The sequence below is a fragment of the Cololabis saira genome, chromosome 17 (assembly GCF_033807715.1).
Source record: "Cololabis saira isolate AMF1-May2022 chromosome 17, fColSai1.1, whole genome shotgun sequence".
In the NCBI taxonomy this organism is placed as follows: Eukaryota; Metazoa; Chordata; class Actinopteri; order Beloniformes; family Belonidae; genus Cololabis; species Cololabis saira.
The window spans coordinates 32,286,880-32,302,673 of record NC_084603.1 but is presented as its reverse complement, the minus strand read 5'-3'; the positions used below and the strand labels follow the sequence as shown (position 1 = coordinate 32,302,673).

General features: G+C 40.8%; 1 protein-coding gene across 1 annotated transcript; it reads right to left on the bottom strand.

Moving 5' to 3' along the window:
- Nucleotides 1-12,546: 12,546 nt before the first annotated feature.
- dpm2 (dolichyl-phosphate mannosyltransferase subunit 2, regulatory) lies at nucleotides 12,547-15,794 on the bottom strand. The gene is made up of 4 exons (XM_061745032.1): nucleotides 15,749-15,794; nucleotides 14,277-14,366; nucleotides 13,882-13,984; nucleotides 12,547-13,517 (listed from the first exon to the last, which is right to left on the bottom strand). Exons 1-4 carry the CDS (start codon nucleotides 15,749-15,751, stop codon nucleotides 13,462-13,464), a joined length of 252 nt encoding a protein of 83 aa, XP_061601016.1. The 5' UTR covers nucleotides 15,752-15,794; the 3' UTR covers nucleotides 12,547-13,461.

Genomic DNA, 15,794 nt, shown 5'->3' with positions numbered 1-15,794 from the left:
GCTAGCCTCGGTTGCAGTGACGGAGACGCCGGCCGGGCTTCAACAGGTGGACGCTGCCGTAGGTTACTTAGTGTGAAAATATGGTTCACTGCAAAAAATACAACTTAGACTGAACTCTTTCCTGAAAGTGCTGCAAGAAAACTGTTCCCCAAACTGAAAGAAATGGTTCATAATGCAGCCACTCCAGCCAGGCTTTAACTTTTCTGACCATGGTGATCAAATAGCTGGTGGTATTTTTTTTTAGCCATCGACTCTTTAGTTTGGTTGTCACTTGTCTAGTGATCTGTCTTGGGCCGCTGACTGCTGGCCTGAATACCGCTGCCAGACGGCTTGCCGGACCATCTCTCATCATCCCTGTGACAGACTGATGTCATCCTCAGCATGGAGTTTGAATTTTCCTCTGCAGCACTCATTTCAACCCCCATTATGCCCTTTTTTACTGGTTCCCGGGGCTGAGAAGATGTGAAGACTCGTACAGTGTTGTGAGAGACTTCCCTACCTGCACACCTGATCTGAAATGTGCAAAAATTACGTTGCATTGCTTTAATTTGAAATGCAGCTCCATAAAACAATGCAACACGTAGTTGTCACATTAAAGGTAGTCAGAGCTGCAGTCAACAGAAATATGTAAAGGGGAATTTCCTGTAAAACACTGAGTCTTGCAAGGGTGTTGCTGGCACAATTGCTGGCCTCTGCAGGGATGGATGGATGGATGGATTATTCCAGCTTTAGACACAACAAATTCCATATTCGGAGTTGGAGCAGTTGCAGTTCAATAATACACACAGAATTCCCAGGTTCATCTCCAGCACTGTTATATTTTATATCCCAATTTTTACTCTGATTTGATTTTTACTTTTAATGGCTGGAAACATTGTTTTATTTTTCACTGTTGTATGATTTTCAATGGCTTAATGTAAAAAACCCTTCTGGGGAAGTAGATTAATTTCGTGTTCTACCATCCTGAAAGTAACCTGATTTTCATGTCACATTATAAAAAAAAATAATGTTGTTTTTTAAATGCTTCTGCATGAAGCAAATGCATTTTGACCGATCTTTTTTATTACCATGAGACTGGGACAATTATTAGGGCTAGAAGAGATTTAGTTTCTTATGCAAAGGGACACAAATAAACACAACCCCGACCTCCCAAAGGGCACGTGTCCTTTTTCTTTTGTTTAAGTACTTTCAAAGATGCACAGACTGGGAAACTTACATAAACACAACAGGCACAAAGGAATCAGCGAGGAGTTTAATGTCTCTCAGCTGAAACATACAAATAAGGCAATAGGGCTGTAACTTCTGAAGATGGATCCATCGAGGATCTCCCACAGTGTCGGTGGGAGGTTTTGTCTTGAAGAACGTGGCTCGGGAACTTCCAGTAGAAAAAGGCAACAGCTGCAGCTTCGTGCAGGTGCCACATCTTTTAGGATCAGGTTATGCAAACAAACATAGCATGAGTTTAGTCGTTAAATTACAAATCGAAGTTTCACCAATTATATCCGAAAATAGTTGGTTTTGATCAGAATATGTCCCTTTAAGCATATTTTCACCTTTTTACATCATGCAAAATACTGTGCATTGTTGCTTTTTTTTTTTTAAATGCCAGAATATCCTGCAATGCTTCTTCTGGTGAGACGGAGAACGGCAAGAAAACGTGAAAGATCTGCTTGTTGTAGAACCTACATTTTCCATGGAAGTGACATGTTTTGCTGCAGACAACTGTCAAATTGAATTTGAATAGTGGCGAATCGAATTGTATTTTTTAAATTAAAAAAATATCACTGAGGTTAAGTTTAAAAAAGTCTCCTTAGATCATTTCAAAATAAAATGTCAATAATCATTAAGAACAAAAGCTTTGTTTTTTTAATTTGAGGTGGGAGGCCGCTGTCTTAACTCTCAGCCTGGAAGTGTTATTTGCCCTTGAAGACTCTATTCTCATCATATCACCAGATCTCAGCACTGTCACACCAGATGATGGTCAAACGGTTAAATTAAACCCAGAATACCTTCAAGGACTTGTCATCTTACTTGCTGCACACCGCGTTACCAGCAGGACTCATCCAACAAAAACGCATCCAAACATTTCCACACATCCATATGCGCACACGCACAACTCAAGACACTCCTACTGCCCACACATTGGCACTGGCATAGTCAGGGATGCACATGTGCGCTCACATAAACAGTCACATGCATTAACACACACACGCAGTTGCACACACCCCAGTCTTCAACAACAGATCTCCGTGCTGGGAGCTTATATAAGGGAGAGTGGGAGGCTGAAAAGCTATTTCAGGCCCCAGAAAAGACGTGCATGATTTTGTGTGTTTGCGTGTGTGTGTGAGAGGCTATAGTACCCATATGGATTTGTGCTGGTGCTGCTTTGTGTGCGTAGGCCTGCTCCGAGGACGATTACGACTCTGATTCAGTGGGTTTCATAAGCAGTCAAGTTTGAAGTGAAGTTGGGCTCCGAACCTCTGGCAGCTCCTAAAGTATTCGCCTACAACGTGTTCACCCCCCCCGGAGCCTCCTGCACACACATTCAAAATGCAGCGCTCCCGGAGCAGCTAGATCAGGTGCAGCCAGATGCTGCAGAAGCAACATGCTTCATACAGAGAGCCAAACTATTCATGAGCTTCCCCAAACAAGAACAGGTTTAGCTATCTTGTTTGTAAAGAATCATCTCTGCTGAAAAAACATTCAAATATACTAACAGTGCAAAACAGGAGAGAGAAGACAGTTTCAGACACTTCTTTTTAATGTTTATCTTTCTATCATCTAGTTTTTCAAAAATGAATCTAACCTAGAAAAGCTAAAACATGCAGTTCATCAAATGACCACTGGATTGAAAATGTCCAGTTTTACAGCAGAAATTAAGAAAAGCTGTTTTGGTCACTGTTGCTAGATTTCACATCCATATGGAAGCTTCATTTTTATGTACCGGTAGCTCATCGGTTAAAATTCAATCAAACCATAAACGTGTGCATAAGCCAGGCTTCTTAACTTTAGCTGCTTTAGCAACTAAACACTTGCAGTGGACTTGACTTCTGAGTTGTGCATTGAGACCCAATAGAGCACAAGCTCACTTGTTTAAAAAGCTAATATTGCTCGTTGCACTGACAGGCCGGCCTCTGTGGGTGAAGATATCAGTCCATCCACTTTATCGTAGCTTAGCTCATCTTAACCTGTGACAAGGGTCGCCACCCGTCCCTTGAAATACGGAATTGTTCCGTAATTGGGAATTAAAAGTTGCGTTCCGTATTGAACCAATATGGACACATATTATGCTCTTATTTATTTATGTCATAATATACAGGTGAAGGTCGGAAAATTTGAATATATTGCAAAACTTCTTCATATAAAATAAATACATTTGTATGCATTTTAGAAGTTTTGGGGATGTCCTTTTTTTTGGAGCCTGCACTGCTGAAATAGGGATGTCCCTTATTTCTATTTCTGAAAGGTGGCAACCCTACCGGTGACTTTATGTTAGTTAGCAGTGCTGTGGCTGTACGTCAGGCTAGGGCCAGGTAGGTTGGAGTTCGGCCGTCAGCCTCTTCAAGATGCTCTTTTGAAATCACATGGTTTGTCCAGTTGCTTTTAATGTACAAGTAAAGTAAAGCTTAAAATATGGTCTGGCCGTATTTTAAAGGGGACCTATTATTAAAAACAGGTTTTCTCTTGCTTTAACATATATAAAGTGGTCTCCCCTCAGCCTGCCAACTCAGAGAGGGAGGAAAGCAACCAAATTTTGCAGTGTCTGTACAGCCGCCCGGATGATCCATCCAGTGTGATGTGACTTCTACGAGCCGTTCAGATTCTGCTCCTGTCGTTACGTAACGACGGGAGTGATTTACATCAGTTGGCCTCCGATGCGTGAAACCACGCCCACAACTAACTCTGCCGGCCGGAGCTTCCGCTATTTTTTCGTAGCTGTGTATCGCATCATTCAGGCAGCCAATCAGCACAGAGCCTCATTATCATAGCCCCGCCCACTCAGAATCCCTCATAGATAATGAGGTTAGAGAATGAGATGATAAAGACATGGTTTAGAGGCTGAATTTCTCATTTATTTAGCAAAAAAAAATCAAAAGCTTGTTTTTAAGACATTCAAGGCCTGTTTAAAATAGGTATTAGATGCCATAATAGGTCCCCTTTAAGCTTTTAGTGCTCTAGTTCTGCACTATCGTTGTTAAAACTGAATAAATATAAACAGAGTCATTTTACATTTTTACTCATTCATTTTTTGCATGAATTCCTTTGCGGTTATCATTTTGTAATTATGAAAATAATAATCAACTTAAATAATGGTGTTGCTTTAGAAGGCTTCTCTACCGATCTGTCACCCTGGTTCAAGTGTGAACTGTTTTTATTTTTTCAAAGCTTTAGACACCAACAAGTCCTGCCCTCTCTGAGGTACATCTTAAAAGACTGAGCTGACTGAGAATGTTGCCCTTTTTATTTCCTGTAAATCCGGAAGCAGGATCATGTGGAGTCTCACCTGAGACGCTGCTGAGCACAGCTGCAGCTTTCTTTAGCTCTGGAAAAGACAGGACTCCTCTCACTTGATGCAGACTGACTGACTGAGTTCAGTGAGCAGTGCCTGGAGGGCAGCGCTGACAAAAGCATACAGATCTAAAGTTTGTCCTCGTTAGCGTAATTCGGCCTGTCTGTCTGCGGCTTCAGGAGGGCTGCAGGAGAGCCGGGCTGTGAAGTGTGAAGGCATGTTTGGCTGCTCCCACATCCATCATCTGTATCAGCGCCACAGCGCTTACTGCAGTAGCTTTAAAAGCAGCCTCGTGTACTCAAACACGGACGGTCCCTGGAGATCAGACCCTGCCTCATGTGGAGAATGAAAGCACAAATCCTGCCCCGACAGGTCCAATACTCACTGACAAGAGAGCTGCAAAGAGTGAAATACAAATTCAGCACTTGGCCTCCAATAAAGAGCAATTAAAACAAAACTCACCATTATAACAAGTTATAATGATGAGTTTCTCCATTATTCACTGTAATTAAACCAACCTCATTTCCACGTTCAATGGCATGTGGATTATTTCTACCATATCTGGGAAATCATGTCCTTGTCTGCACCTTCCATCAATTAAACAGAGGTGTCAAAAGTATTCACATTCATTACTCAGGTAGAAGTATAGATACTAGAGTTTAAAAATACTCCTGTAGAAATTGAAGTATCAACTCAAGTTTTTTACTCAGGTAAAAGTATAAAAGTACTGGTTTCAAAACTACTTAAAGTATAAAAGTAAAAGTAATGCAAGGGGGAAAAAAGCCATTAAGGACAAAAGTTATTGAAAATGAGTGCATCTTAGTATAATGCAAATATATTAAAGAAGCATATATGTGTACTATTGAGCATTAACATGTGTTTCAGAGAGCAGGAGATATGATGACTAGTTGCCTATAAGGATTGTAATGGTGCAAAAAGTCAAACTTCAGAGGCATGTTATCATTTATCCTAACCTTTATTGGAATGTACATCCAAGTTTAGTTGCAGGAATCTGAGGGAACGGATGTAAGAACAAAACTGGACAAGAACATCTGAAACAACCACAACTAAATTCACTCTATCCGGATGGAGCAATTTAACTGGATAGTTTTTATTTAAAGGCCGAAATGAAATAGAGTAACGAGGCTATTTTTAAAATGTAAGGAGTAAAAAGTACAGATAATTGCGTGAAAATGTAAAGAGTAAAAGTAAAAAGTCGTCTGAACAATAATTACTCCAGTGAAGTATAGATATCCAAAATTTCTACTTAAGTAAGGTAACGAAGTATTTGTACTTCGTTACTTGACACCTCTGCAATTAAATATACTTTTATAACCTTTTAAATATCTCACTGTGCTTTTATTGACATGTTAATAGTACTTTAATACCACCGGCTAATTTTGTGATTCTCTTACAGAGGAATGATATCACAAGTCAAATTACTGTCAAGTTAGTTTCTTCTCCAAGGGTCAACTTTGATATGTTTTGACTTCATCCATTTGAGTTAACTTGGCGTGACGAGTACATTTCTGAGCTTCTACAATAATAAGCCCCGTTTAGGCAGCGACCTGAAGGAGCCGCTGAACGAGAAAGAGATAGCTGGATGGAGACGGGGGAGTTATGGTGGAGTGTGGAATAAGATGGAAGCAGGAGTGAAGGAGAGCGGGGAAGCTAACGGGAAAAGGTCGCAGAGCAAGCTCCGGCAGAACAGCATGCAGGATGTGTGTTCAGGCATGAAAGGATCACAGGCTTGGAAGTGAAAGGGGGACAGACTGATGCAGTCAGTGAGCTGAACATGGATTTCAACAGGTTCAGCTCAGGATCCTCGGCTGTCTCTTCACCTTCCCCACTCCAGACAGACGTAACACCATCCTTGCCCCACAGCTCACCTCTGAAGCCTCCTCAGTTTCACAGAGAACCCCAGTATACCTGAATTCTTCTGCCTTGAGTGACTACAGGCCAGATGTCTTGGAGACTGCCAGGACTGAGATACCTCAAGTTAGTAATTATTAAAGGGGACCTATTGTGAAAAACACGTTTTTTCTTGCTTTAAAGGAGCTGTATGTAAGAGCAATAATAAAACGAATCATAAAATGACCCCGATATGTCAACAGACATTTAAAAATTATGTTCATTTCAAATACTTATGTCACTGACAACAGCACTCAAGCCAGGATATTCCAGTTTAAAAAGAGGAGTTGCATCCCTCAACTGATGTTTATGTTGTCATTTTTTGTTTTGGCCTGAAGCTCCACCCTCCACCTATCTCCCAATCACCAAGTCAGTATTGTTTCTGAAGCTCCACCCTCCACCTATCTCCCAATCACCAAGTCAGTATTGTTTCGGCATCCGGGTTGCCAGCTCGGCTCTAATTATGGCAGCCATGGCAGCCTACGTTCCTGCTGCATTCTGCAGCCTACCTGGCAACCTCTGGTCGGGGGGAGGAGGGGGAGGGTACACGCCGCTCAACAATATTTTGAAAGTGACTGCAGTACCAGTTTTGGCCATTTCTTACAGACGGCTCCTTTAACATATATAAAGTGGTCTCCCCTCAGCCTGCCAACTCAGAGAAGGAGGAAAGCAACCAAATTCTGCAGTGTCTGTACAGCCGCCCGGATGAGCCGTCCAGTGTGATGTGACTTCTACGAGCCGTTCAGATTCTGCGCATTTTCGTTACGTAACCAAAATGCAAACCACGCCCACAACTATAAAAGCGTGTAACTGCATGCGAGCGTCCGACTATCGTAGCACTGCGTGACATCGGACGCTCTTTGTCCATCTCCCTCCAGCAGCTGCCACTTTATTGAGGTTTTTGTAGTGAAATGAGGAGGAATCATAGAGATAACTTCTCATTTCAACTAACTGGATCAGCCGTTCTTCATCCGTGACTGTTTCCTACAGCGCTTTCACCTGACTTTCAATGCGAGCGACAGGAAGAAAATAGAAGCAGGGCGTCCAACAAATGTTCAGCTCAAAACGGCGCAGCGCCGCGTCGCTGCGGACAGTTAGGACAGTCCAATAGAAAATAAAGCAATGGAATTGATTTTGTCGCTGACGCTCGCTCGCATCGCATGCAGTTATGACACGGTAACTCCGCCAGCCGGAGCTTCCGCCATTTTTTGGTAGCGGTGTATCGCGTCATTCAGGCAGCCAATCAGCACAGAGCCTCATTATCATAGCCCCGCCCACTCAGAATCCTGCATTGATAATGAGGTTAGAGAATGGGACGATAAAGACATGGTTTAGAGGCTAAATTTTTTTATTTATTTAGCAAAAACAATCAAAAGCTTGTTTTTAAGACATTCAAGGCCTGTTTAAAATAGGGATTAGATGCCATAATAGGTCCCCTTTAAAGTTCATGCAAGGTTTGTGTTTCATCAAGTTTCATCATCAGAACCACCCTAGTACTGCGTGATCTGGTGGATCCTCCCAGACTGGTTCCCGATGATGTGTTGGCTGCACATGCGCCCAGATAAATCAGTAATTCAGAAAGAAATACCAAAGGTGACCAGGAGCAGAAGAACAGCGTGAAAGCTTGCTTCAAGGAGCCTGTTATCAGGAGAATCCCTCCACAGCTACTGCAGCCCAGTCACATGCCCACTCATGGGGAGCTGTGGTGCATATGACCCAGGACGTACTATGAAAACAATTGCGTTTGTGTCTGAAGATTCCCGGTCAGTTCGCAGACGTGGAAACACAAAGGAAAACCGTGAAGCTGTCTTTTGGACTTCCTTCAGTCCGCCCACCAGCCTGCGGTTGTTTTGAGGAGCCTGTCATCTATTTGCTTTAGTGATCCAGTTCTCACTTGGACAAAGATGAGTAAAGATTTTTTTTGAGAAATGCTTAGGTCCTTTGCAAGATAGAGATTTACCTAATGCCTTGCATTAAGATTTACCTATTGCAAGATAATGTGAATATCTGTAAACCAGTACATTTAGATGAGGGAACCCCTGCATCTTTATTTCCTACAGAGGCATAGATTAGGCTGATAGAGGCCTCCACTATTCCTTATTCCTGAATTTATCTTGTTTTTATATGTTTTTTTTAAAAAACATTATTGGTGATTCAACAACTTCAAATATTCCATCATCGTCCTGCGCTCTGAAACATCAGAACAGCTGGCCACGCTTGAACTAACAATGCCCTGGGAGGAGAGGTTGGAGGAGGCCAACGAAAAGAAGAGGGGAAAATATGCAGAGGCGATGGAGGATTGCTGCAGACGGGGAGGGGGGGCACCGTGTAAGCCTATCCAAGTGGAAAGCAGCAGCTTTGCGAGTAGATCAATGAGCTACCTGCAAAGCCTACCTCACCCAGGGCATCACTGGAACACGCAAAGAGAAAGTCATCAATAGAGCCACAGAAGCTGCAGAAAAGGCCTGGAGACGGCGGAGGGAGAGGGGACGGGTAGGGAGGGGGCTACGAGCAGATGCAGACCGGGGGAGGCGGGCTGAAGTGGACCGATCCCAAACCCCTCATGACTCCAGGTGCTTCACTGAAGATGTATCCAAGTACATCAAAAGATGTTTGATTCAAACATATTGGTGATTCAACTACCGGTACTTCAAATATTTAGATATAAACACACACACTGGAGTGTTAACTGGAGCAGAGCAGTGGATAAAACCGAGTGGCGACACTTCCATAGGACTCTGTTGTAAACCACACTTCCGGGTTATGGAGCCCTCTATAGTTCCATAAGTGGCGTTGATCCCATTGGATCCCGTTGATTTCAGTGGCCACGCGATGAAATATTGACCAATTTTAAGTCATTATGTGTAGTTATTATATCGGAGGCGCTTTTTATGTTAGATATGATTTTTTTTCTATTTTTAAATTCATACATTTAATAGACCAAAACATTGCACAGTGGTTTAAACACTTGTTTACCACTGAATTAATTATACAGGAGGACTGTCTCAGAAAATTAGAATATTGTGATAAAGTTCTTTATTTTCTGTAATGCAATTAAAAAAAACAAAAATGTCATACATTCTGGATTCATTACAAATCAACTGAAATATTGCAAGCCTTTTATTATTTTAATATTGCTGATTATTGCTTTATGCTTTATTGCTGTATGACATTTCTGTTTTTGTAATTGCATTACAGAAAATCACAATATTCTAATTTTCTGAGACAACCCTGTATTGTTAACCTCTGATTTAAATTTTTTTTTTTACATTTTTATATGGGATTTTGAGTTTAATTATTTTAGAGGTAATCCTGAAAGAGCCTTGTGAAGTTTCTGCTATCAATAGACTCCACAAATGGGGTAGCTATAAATTACATGAGCAGCAAAATCATTTTGTGGCTGTTCCTTTCCTTAGTTGTGTATGAGAGTCATGTTTTCTTCTTGCAGGGTTTGCTGTTGCTAAAGCGATGCCTTCTCCACCTCCAGGAATGGGAACAAAGTGACCACCCTTTTCTGAGTCACTTTTTGATTTAAAAGCATATGTCATCATCTGCTTGTCTTTCTTTTCTTTTATCAGAGAACAGTGGATGTATTTGAACGTGTGTGTCTCCCTCACAGGTCCCAGGTTCTCCAGCCCAAGATTTCTAGTCATTTCAATTTGCCACTCTGTTTTATCCACTGCTCAGAACTGGAGGTCCTGGTTTGACCTTTGCCCTCCTGTTTCCGTGACAACCACAACTTTGGCCAGCAGACATAAATCTGAGAACTTTACAGTAGAATACAACTTGGAGTTATTTTCTGGGATGAGGATGTTGATTCCTTATAAATGTGACTAGAGGGGAATAGTGACATCAAAAGTCCAGCGTGGCTACTGTACATCAGTCCAGACCCAGACTCAGACTCAGACCCTTCTCTCCCTCCTCACCGTGCTGCAGCCTTAAACCCGGCTCCAGCTCAGGACCCAGACCCAAACATTGTGCCATTCTCTGACCCTGACCCAACTATAGTAAGTGCAGCATCTGATCCCGACCCAGACCTTGCCCTAATCCAGGGCCCAGCCCAGACCAGGTAGCAACTCACAAACCAGTTCTCATTTTGAATTTTTTTGTCTTTGACTATCCTTTGAGCAGAATCTTTTTATTGATAAAGGACTTTGACTGCTCCTGCCTTCTAGTTGCTTTTATCTAGGTTCTTCTCCCACAGAACCGTTTCAATTGTCAAAATTATAATCACTGCAGAGGGAAATGGGCGGAGCTGGCTAAAGCCGATAACATTTTTATTCACCTCTTTTGCATTTAATGAAAATGTACCAACTTTTTGGGAATGTCATTTATCCTGAATTCCCGCTTGGTGCTCATGCCGACCAGCTTAGAACCCGTGACAAAAAAAGATTCAGATGCTTTATCTTGTGGAAGACACAAACTAATAAATTCAAAAGTTTAACAAACTGCCCAAAATTAAATGTTATAGTTTTAAAATGTCATCACTGTTGTGAGGAGAAAAACTAAATCATGAAATGATCTTATGTGTATTCCTAACACACAAACTTCCCCAGTATAAATACACAGCTCACTGTGCAGTTCAAAGGGAGAACTTGCAGATTTTAATGAGCAGTTGCATTTGGACGATTGTTGGCAAACATGACCCCAGCAGGTGATCCATCGGGTGGAATAAATGAAAAGATTTATATAAGAATAATTCAAAGGTAAGTTATACATCTTAGTATGAAATACAGCAGATCCTAGAAATGCCTTTTTATTTTCAAATATCTATTTCAATGTTTTAAGACCCAGAGTTTTGGGGTCTGCAGACACAGATCTGACTAAACCTGGACTTACAGTACCAGTACATGCTGTGATCCCCCTCATCACCTGAGGATCTGGGTCCAAAAATCTCATACAGCATGATGAGGCGATAGCTCGTTTTCACCACCATCATAAATCAAGTCCCTTGCTTATGTTAGAAAGATGGCCGAAATGCAAAACCCTCCTGTGTGAGAAATGTGTAGCGATCCAAGCCTGGTTTACACTTTAACTCACAGATGCATTCTCCCCAAATCCAGAGAGATTGAAATTCACATGACTTTTTTCAATAGGTCACACTTGGGGAGGAATGGCCGGCGGGCGCCCCATAAAGATACACATCTTATCCATAAACAAACCAAAGAAGAATTTGGGAGAGTCTTTAAAAGCAGGCGAAGTAGAATCCTCCATGAATAAGAAGTTACACCTTGGCAGTAACTGCCTGTCAAAAGCATCAGGCAAAAACATAGGAGGAGGTCCAGCAGGGCCGACACAACCAGGAACAAAGGACTGTAGTCGTAAAAATCACCACTTTGAGAAAACTGAGAAAAAACTTTAAAAATGGAATGTGTGAATTAACTCAGTGTTTCCCAACCCTGGTCCTCAAGGCCCACTGTCCTGCATGTTTTAGATGTTACCCTCTTTCAGAACACTGTGATACAAGTGATACAGAGTTGTGCAGACCTTGATGACAAGCTAATTAGGACCATTAATTAGAATCAGGTGTGATGATGAAGGGAAACATCTAAAACATGCAGGACAGTGTAGCCTTGAAGACCAGGGTTGGGAAACACTGAATTAACTTAACAAACCTTTAATGTGATTTCCCATTCTTTAAAATTAAAGTATCCAGTTCACCAGCATGGGTGAACTATTCTGTTGTTGTTCGTGCTATGGCTTTTTAAATGATATCAGGTCCTTTATTAAGTCACAGGACCACCCTAACCAGATGCTTTTTGTGTATTCGCTAAGATATAGTATGCATGAACACCATTTTTGCAATAGGTGTTAATGAGTTGCAGAGCGACGATTAGAAGACTTTCCCTTCCCGTTTTCGGATCATGTTGCAGAGAGAGGCTTCTGGGTTTCAGCCTTTGATAAGGCACTTCCACGAAACCATGTGATGATCATACGTACACCTGAATGTCACACTGGCTGGAAACAGCTAAAATACAAATACTGTTGCCACTCAAATATCTAATGATGGATTATTTCCCTCAATAATTACATTGTGTGTGTGTTTTATTTCTTTAAACAGGTGCATATTTCTTTCAAAGATGCACCTGGTCCCATCAGCCAGAAATAAAACACACTTCTCAGCTTTTACATTTTATTGAGAACTAACTAAGACCAGTGACATTTCCAGCCGTCACATTGATGCTGGTTTCAATGCAGCTGTTGACACATTCACTCCTGTCCATCGAGAATATTTACAGAGGATTCTGTCAATCCAAAGTGTACAAATACACTTACAAATACAAAGTGAACCGTCATTTACAACACTGGCCACATTTAACCTTCGCCTATCCTCTCATTTGTTTTGTTTGAGGTGCCTCTATTTCCCTCTCTCTCTCTCTCTCTCTTTCTCTCTCTAAAAAGCACAGGAGTAACTATGGCTCTTAGGAATACTAACACAATATTTCATACCTCTAGTTTTAAAGTTGAAACATCAGTGAGTCATGTAAAGTTAGCGCTTTGTTCCTACTTGGAGGGGCCCTGCATCTTCTATTTCTATCAGTGGAAATAAAAGCCTAATAAAATCAAGTGGGGAGCGTCTAATGACGTCTGAACGGCAGCAACATTAACGACGACTGAGTCGCAATGACTGCTGTTAAAAAACAGCCCTTACTGTGTCGCTTTCATTGAAGTCTTTCTTATGGTCTTTTGGTTTCTGCTGCGTGGAGGAACGTTAATGGACAGTATTCACATTAGATACGAGCGGTTATTTGTTTTTGCCTTTTCCATGGCAGCTCCTTTAGGAGCGGGAGAAAATGTCAGGACTGTAGTGGATGTGATACAAATAGCTCAGATTTTGTTTTTTTTAATTAAACCCCATGGAGCCAAAATTTAAAATATATATCCGGGAGAAGACTTTCAAATGACATTCTGCAACATGCTTGTCCTGTTTACAAAGGAATATTTATTAGAAAACGGGGCGAGGGTCATGGATTGCATGGCCAGCATAAGCGACACACACGTATGCAGTTAAATACACAACATTCACACTGACGCTCCAACTAGTTCACTTTCTTTGGTTTGTGATTCTTCCACATGATGACTGCAGTGAAGGCCCCTGTGGAGAAATGAGACATGACATGGAGTTAAACAGAAATGACTCTTATTCTTACACCTCACTGAATCTGACACGAAGAGAATTTAAATTAATTGTCTGGATCGTATTGCGAGTTATTTGTGCAGGTGCCATTCTTGGAATGAGGACAACTCTACATAAGTGTCCTAATAAGGATGTTTGTTTCCTCTGTTGTACACTGCACCTCACATAACTCATAACTGACACAGCAGCAGAATGTAGATAATAACACACACAGAAACACAAACATTCATATCACACAAAAACATGATATTCCTGCTTTCAAGTAGATAAGTTGCTTAAGTATCAATGTTCAAGCTTGTTCTTTTCATTTTACAATACTGACCTATGCAGAGAAGCAGTATTACTGCTGCGACACCAGGGAGGAGAACAGAGTACTCTCGAGGAAGGAAGTACTTGTGTAGTACGTAATCCTTATCCACGAACGGCTGCAGAACCATAAAACATATTATGCACACACATCTTCTCAGAGTCATTTGAAGAGACACTTCATTCATCATGTTTCGTTGTTTAAAATGAAAAGTGAGTTAAAAATAAAATGAAATATTATTATCATCAGGCAAAAACATTTAGTGCAAAATAATTGCTTATAAAAAGCAAACTCTTCCACCCTTTGGTTGGTAGTTCAGTTACATATTAATCAGAATAAACTTTATTGAGAATTTCCAACACCTGTAAGATCAATTTTACTTGAATTTTACGGACTAAAGCATAACTTACCAGTACGATGACCCAAACAGAGTAGTATGTAAACAGTAGGAGGCTGAAAAGAACAAGACTCATGCCAACAGCTTGATCCACTCCGGTAGCCTAAAAACAATTACAAATAAGTAGACGATTAATTGGAGGCTGTTAAATGTCTATTTCTATTTTCAAATTTGTTTTCCTTCATTTGCATGTCCCTTATTTACCAATTTTACACTTTGCACCAATTTCAAAGTCTCCAAAAATGATACAGAGAGCCCACAGAAGACACGTTTTTACAAGCTTTTACAAAAAAACCCTCCGACTGATTAACTTACATTTAATAAGAGCAATTTTCAGCTTGTAACTTTAGCTTAAGAAAGGAGGTCAAAGCCAATCGTTGTGGTATGTAAAGCTGAAGGCTTTGCAAAAAACATGACTGTCTTCTTCTGTCATAACCAGTATGTGTTGAAGGTGGTGAACTCCGTAGCCCCCTCGAGCACCGCGGGAGACTCATCACAGTAGTGCTGAAGAAGTCCACCAAGTATTTTACTATTAACTGGTAGGATTTCTGTGCAGATGCAACCCTGATATATATATATCTTTTGTTTTTTGTATAGAGATTAAATTAATTTTGATAATAGTGACATTTAGGGGGTAGGATTTAATACGTTTTTACTTCTTCCTACTCCTTTCCGAGCATGTTAATTATGAGGGATGCATGTTTTTATTTATATATTTTTGTCTTTTTTTTTCTTACTTACATCTATTTATTAAATTTCAACACAGCAATATGGTTCAAATACCAAAATGATCAACTTGTTCTGAGACAGAAAGTAAATGACATGTAGCAGATTAGAGGAAGCTATGACAGTTATTTATTATTATTGCTATTATTACTATTATTATCATTATTATAAACCTGATTTATACCACAGAGCTTTCAATTAACAGCTATCCTTTCTTTTTTTCATAGACAATAGAAAAATCAGTCCTTTTTCACCATGTAAACCTCAAACAGACGCAGTTTGTCTGATTCAAATTCAGAAGTGGACTTTTAAAGGAGCCCCTACATTTCTCTGTAAATCCCCAGATGTGAACATGTCTTTATGAAGTTCCTCCCACTCACGTCACACCTGGGTGTGCAGGACTGTCCTGTCCAGCCAGAAACAGCAGCTTCCCACTCATCTGTTTACCAACACTCTTCTGGTTTGATTTCAGACTGGTCAACAAAAGACTCAATCCAAAACCATGCGTTTATTTAAAGAGAAAACAAACATCATCATCATCATCATTGATGAGGGATTTAGATAGATTCATTTGAGTTCAGACAATAGTTTAATTCTCTGTTAAGCTTCCAGACGGCGCTTAAATGGCTCTAAATGCAAAAGGGAGTCAAAACTGGTCAAAAGTGAAGCTACATATTAACATAAGTTTGTCTTGTCCTCGAAAAATGAAACTATTCGCTCACAATCTGCACTTATATGAGTGTTTTTAATCTTACTCACCATTTTGAAGCAGCCAGCAGGGATCACTGACGTTTCCTGCAACTCT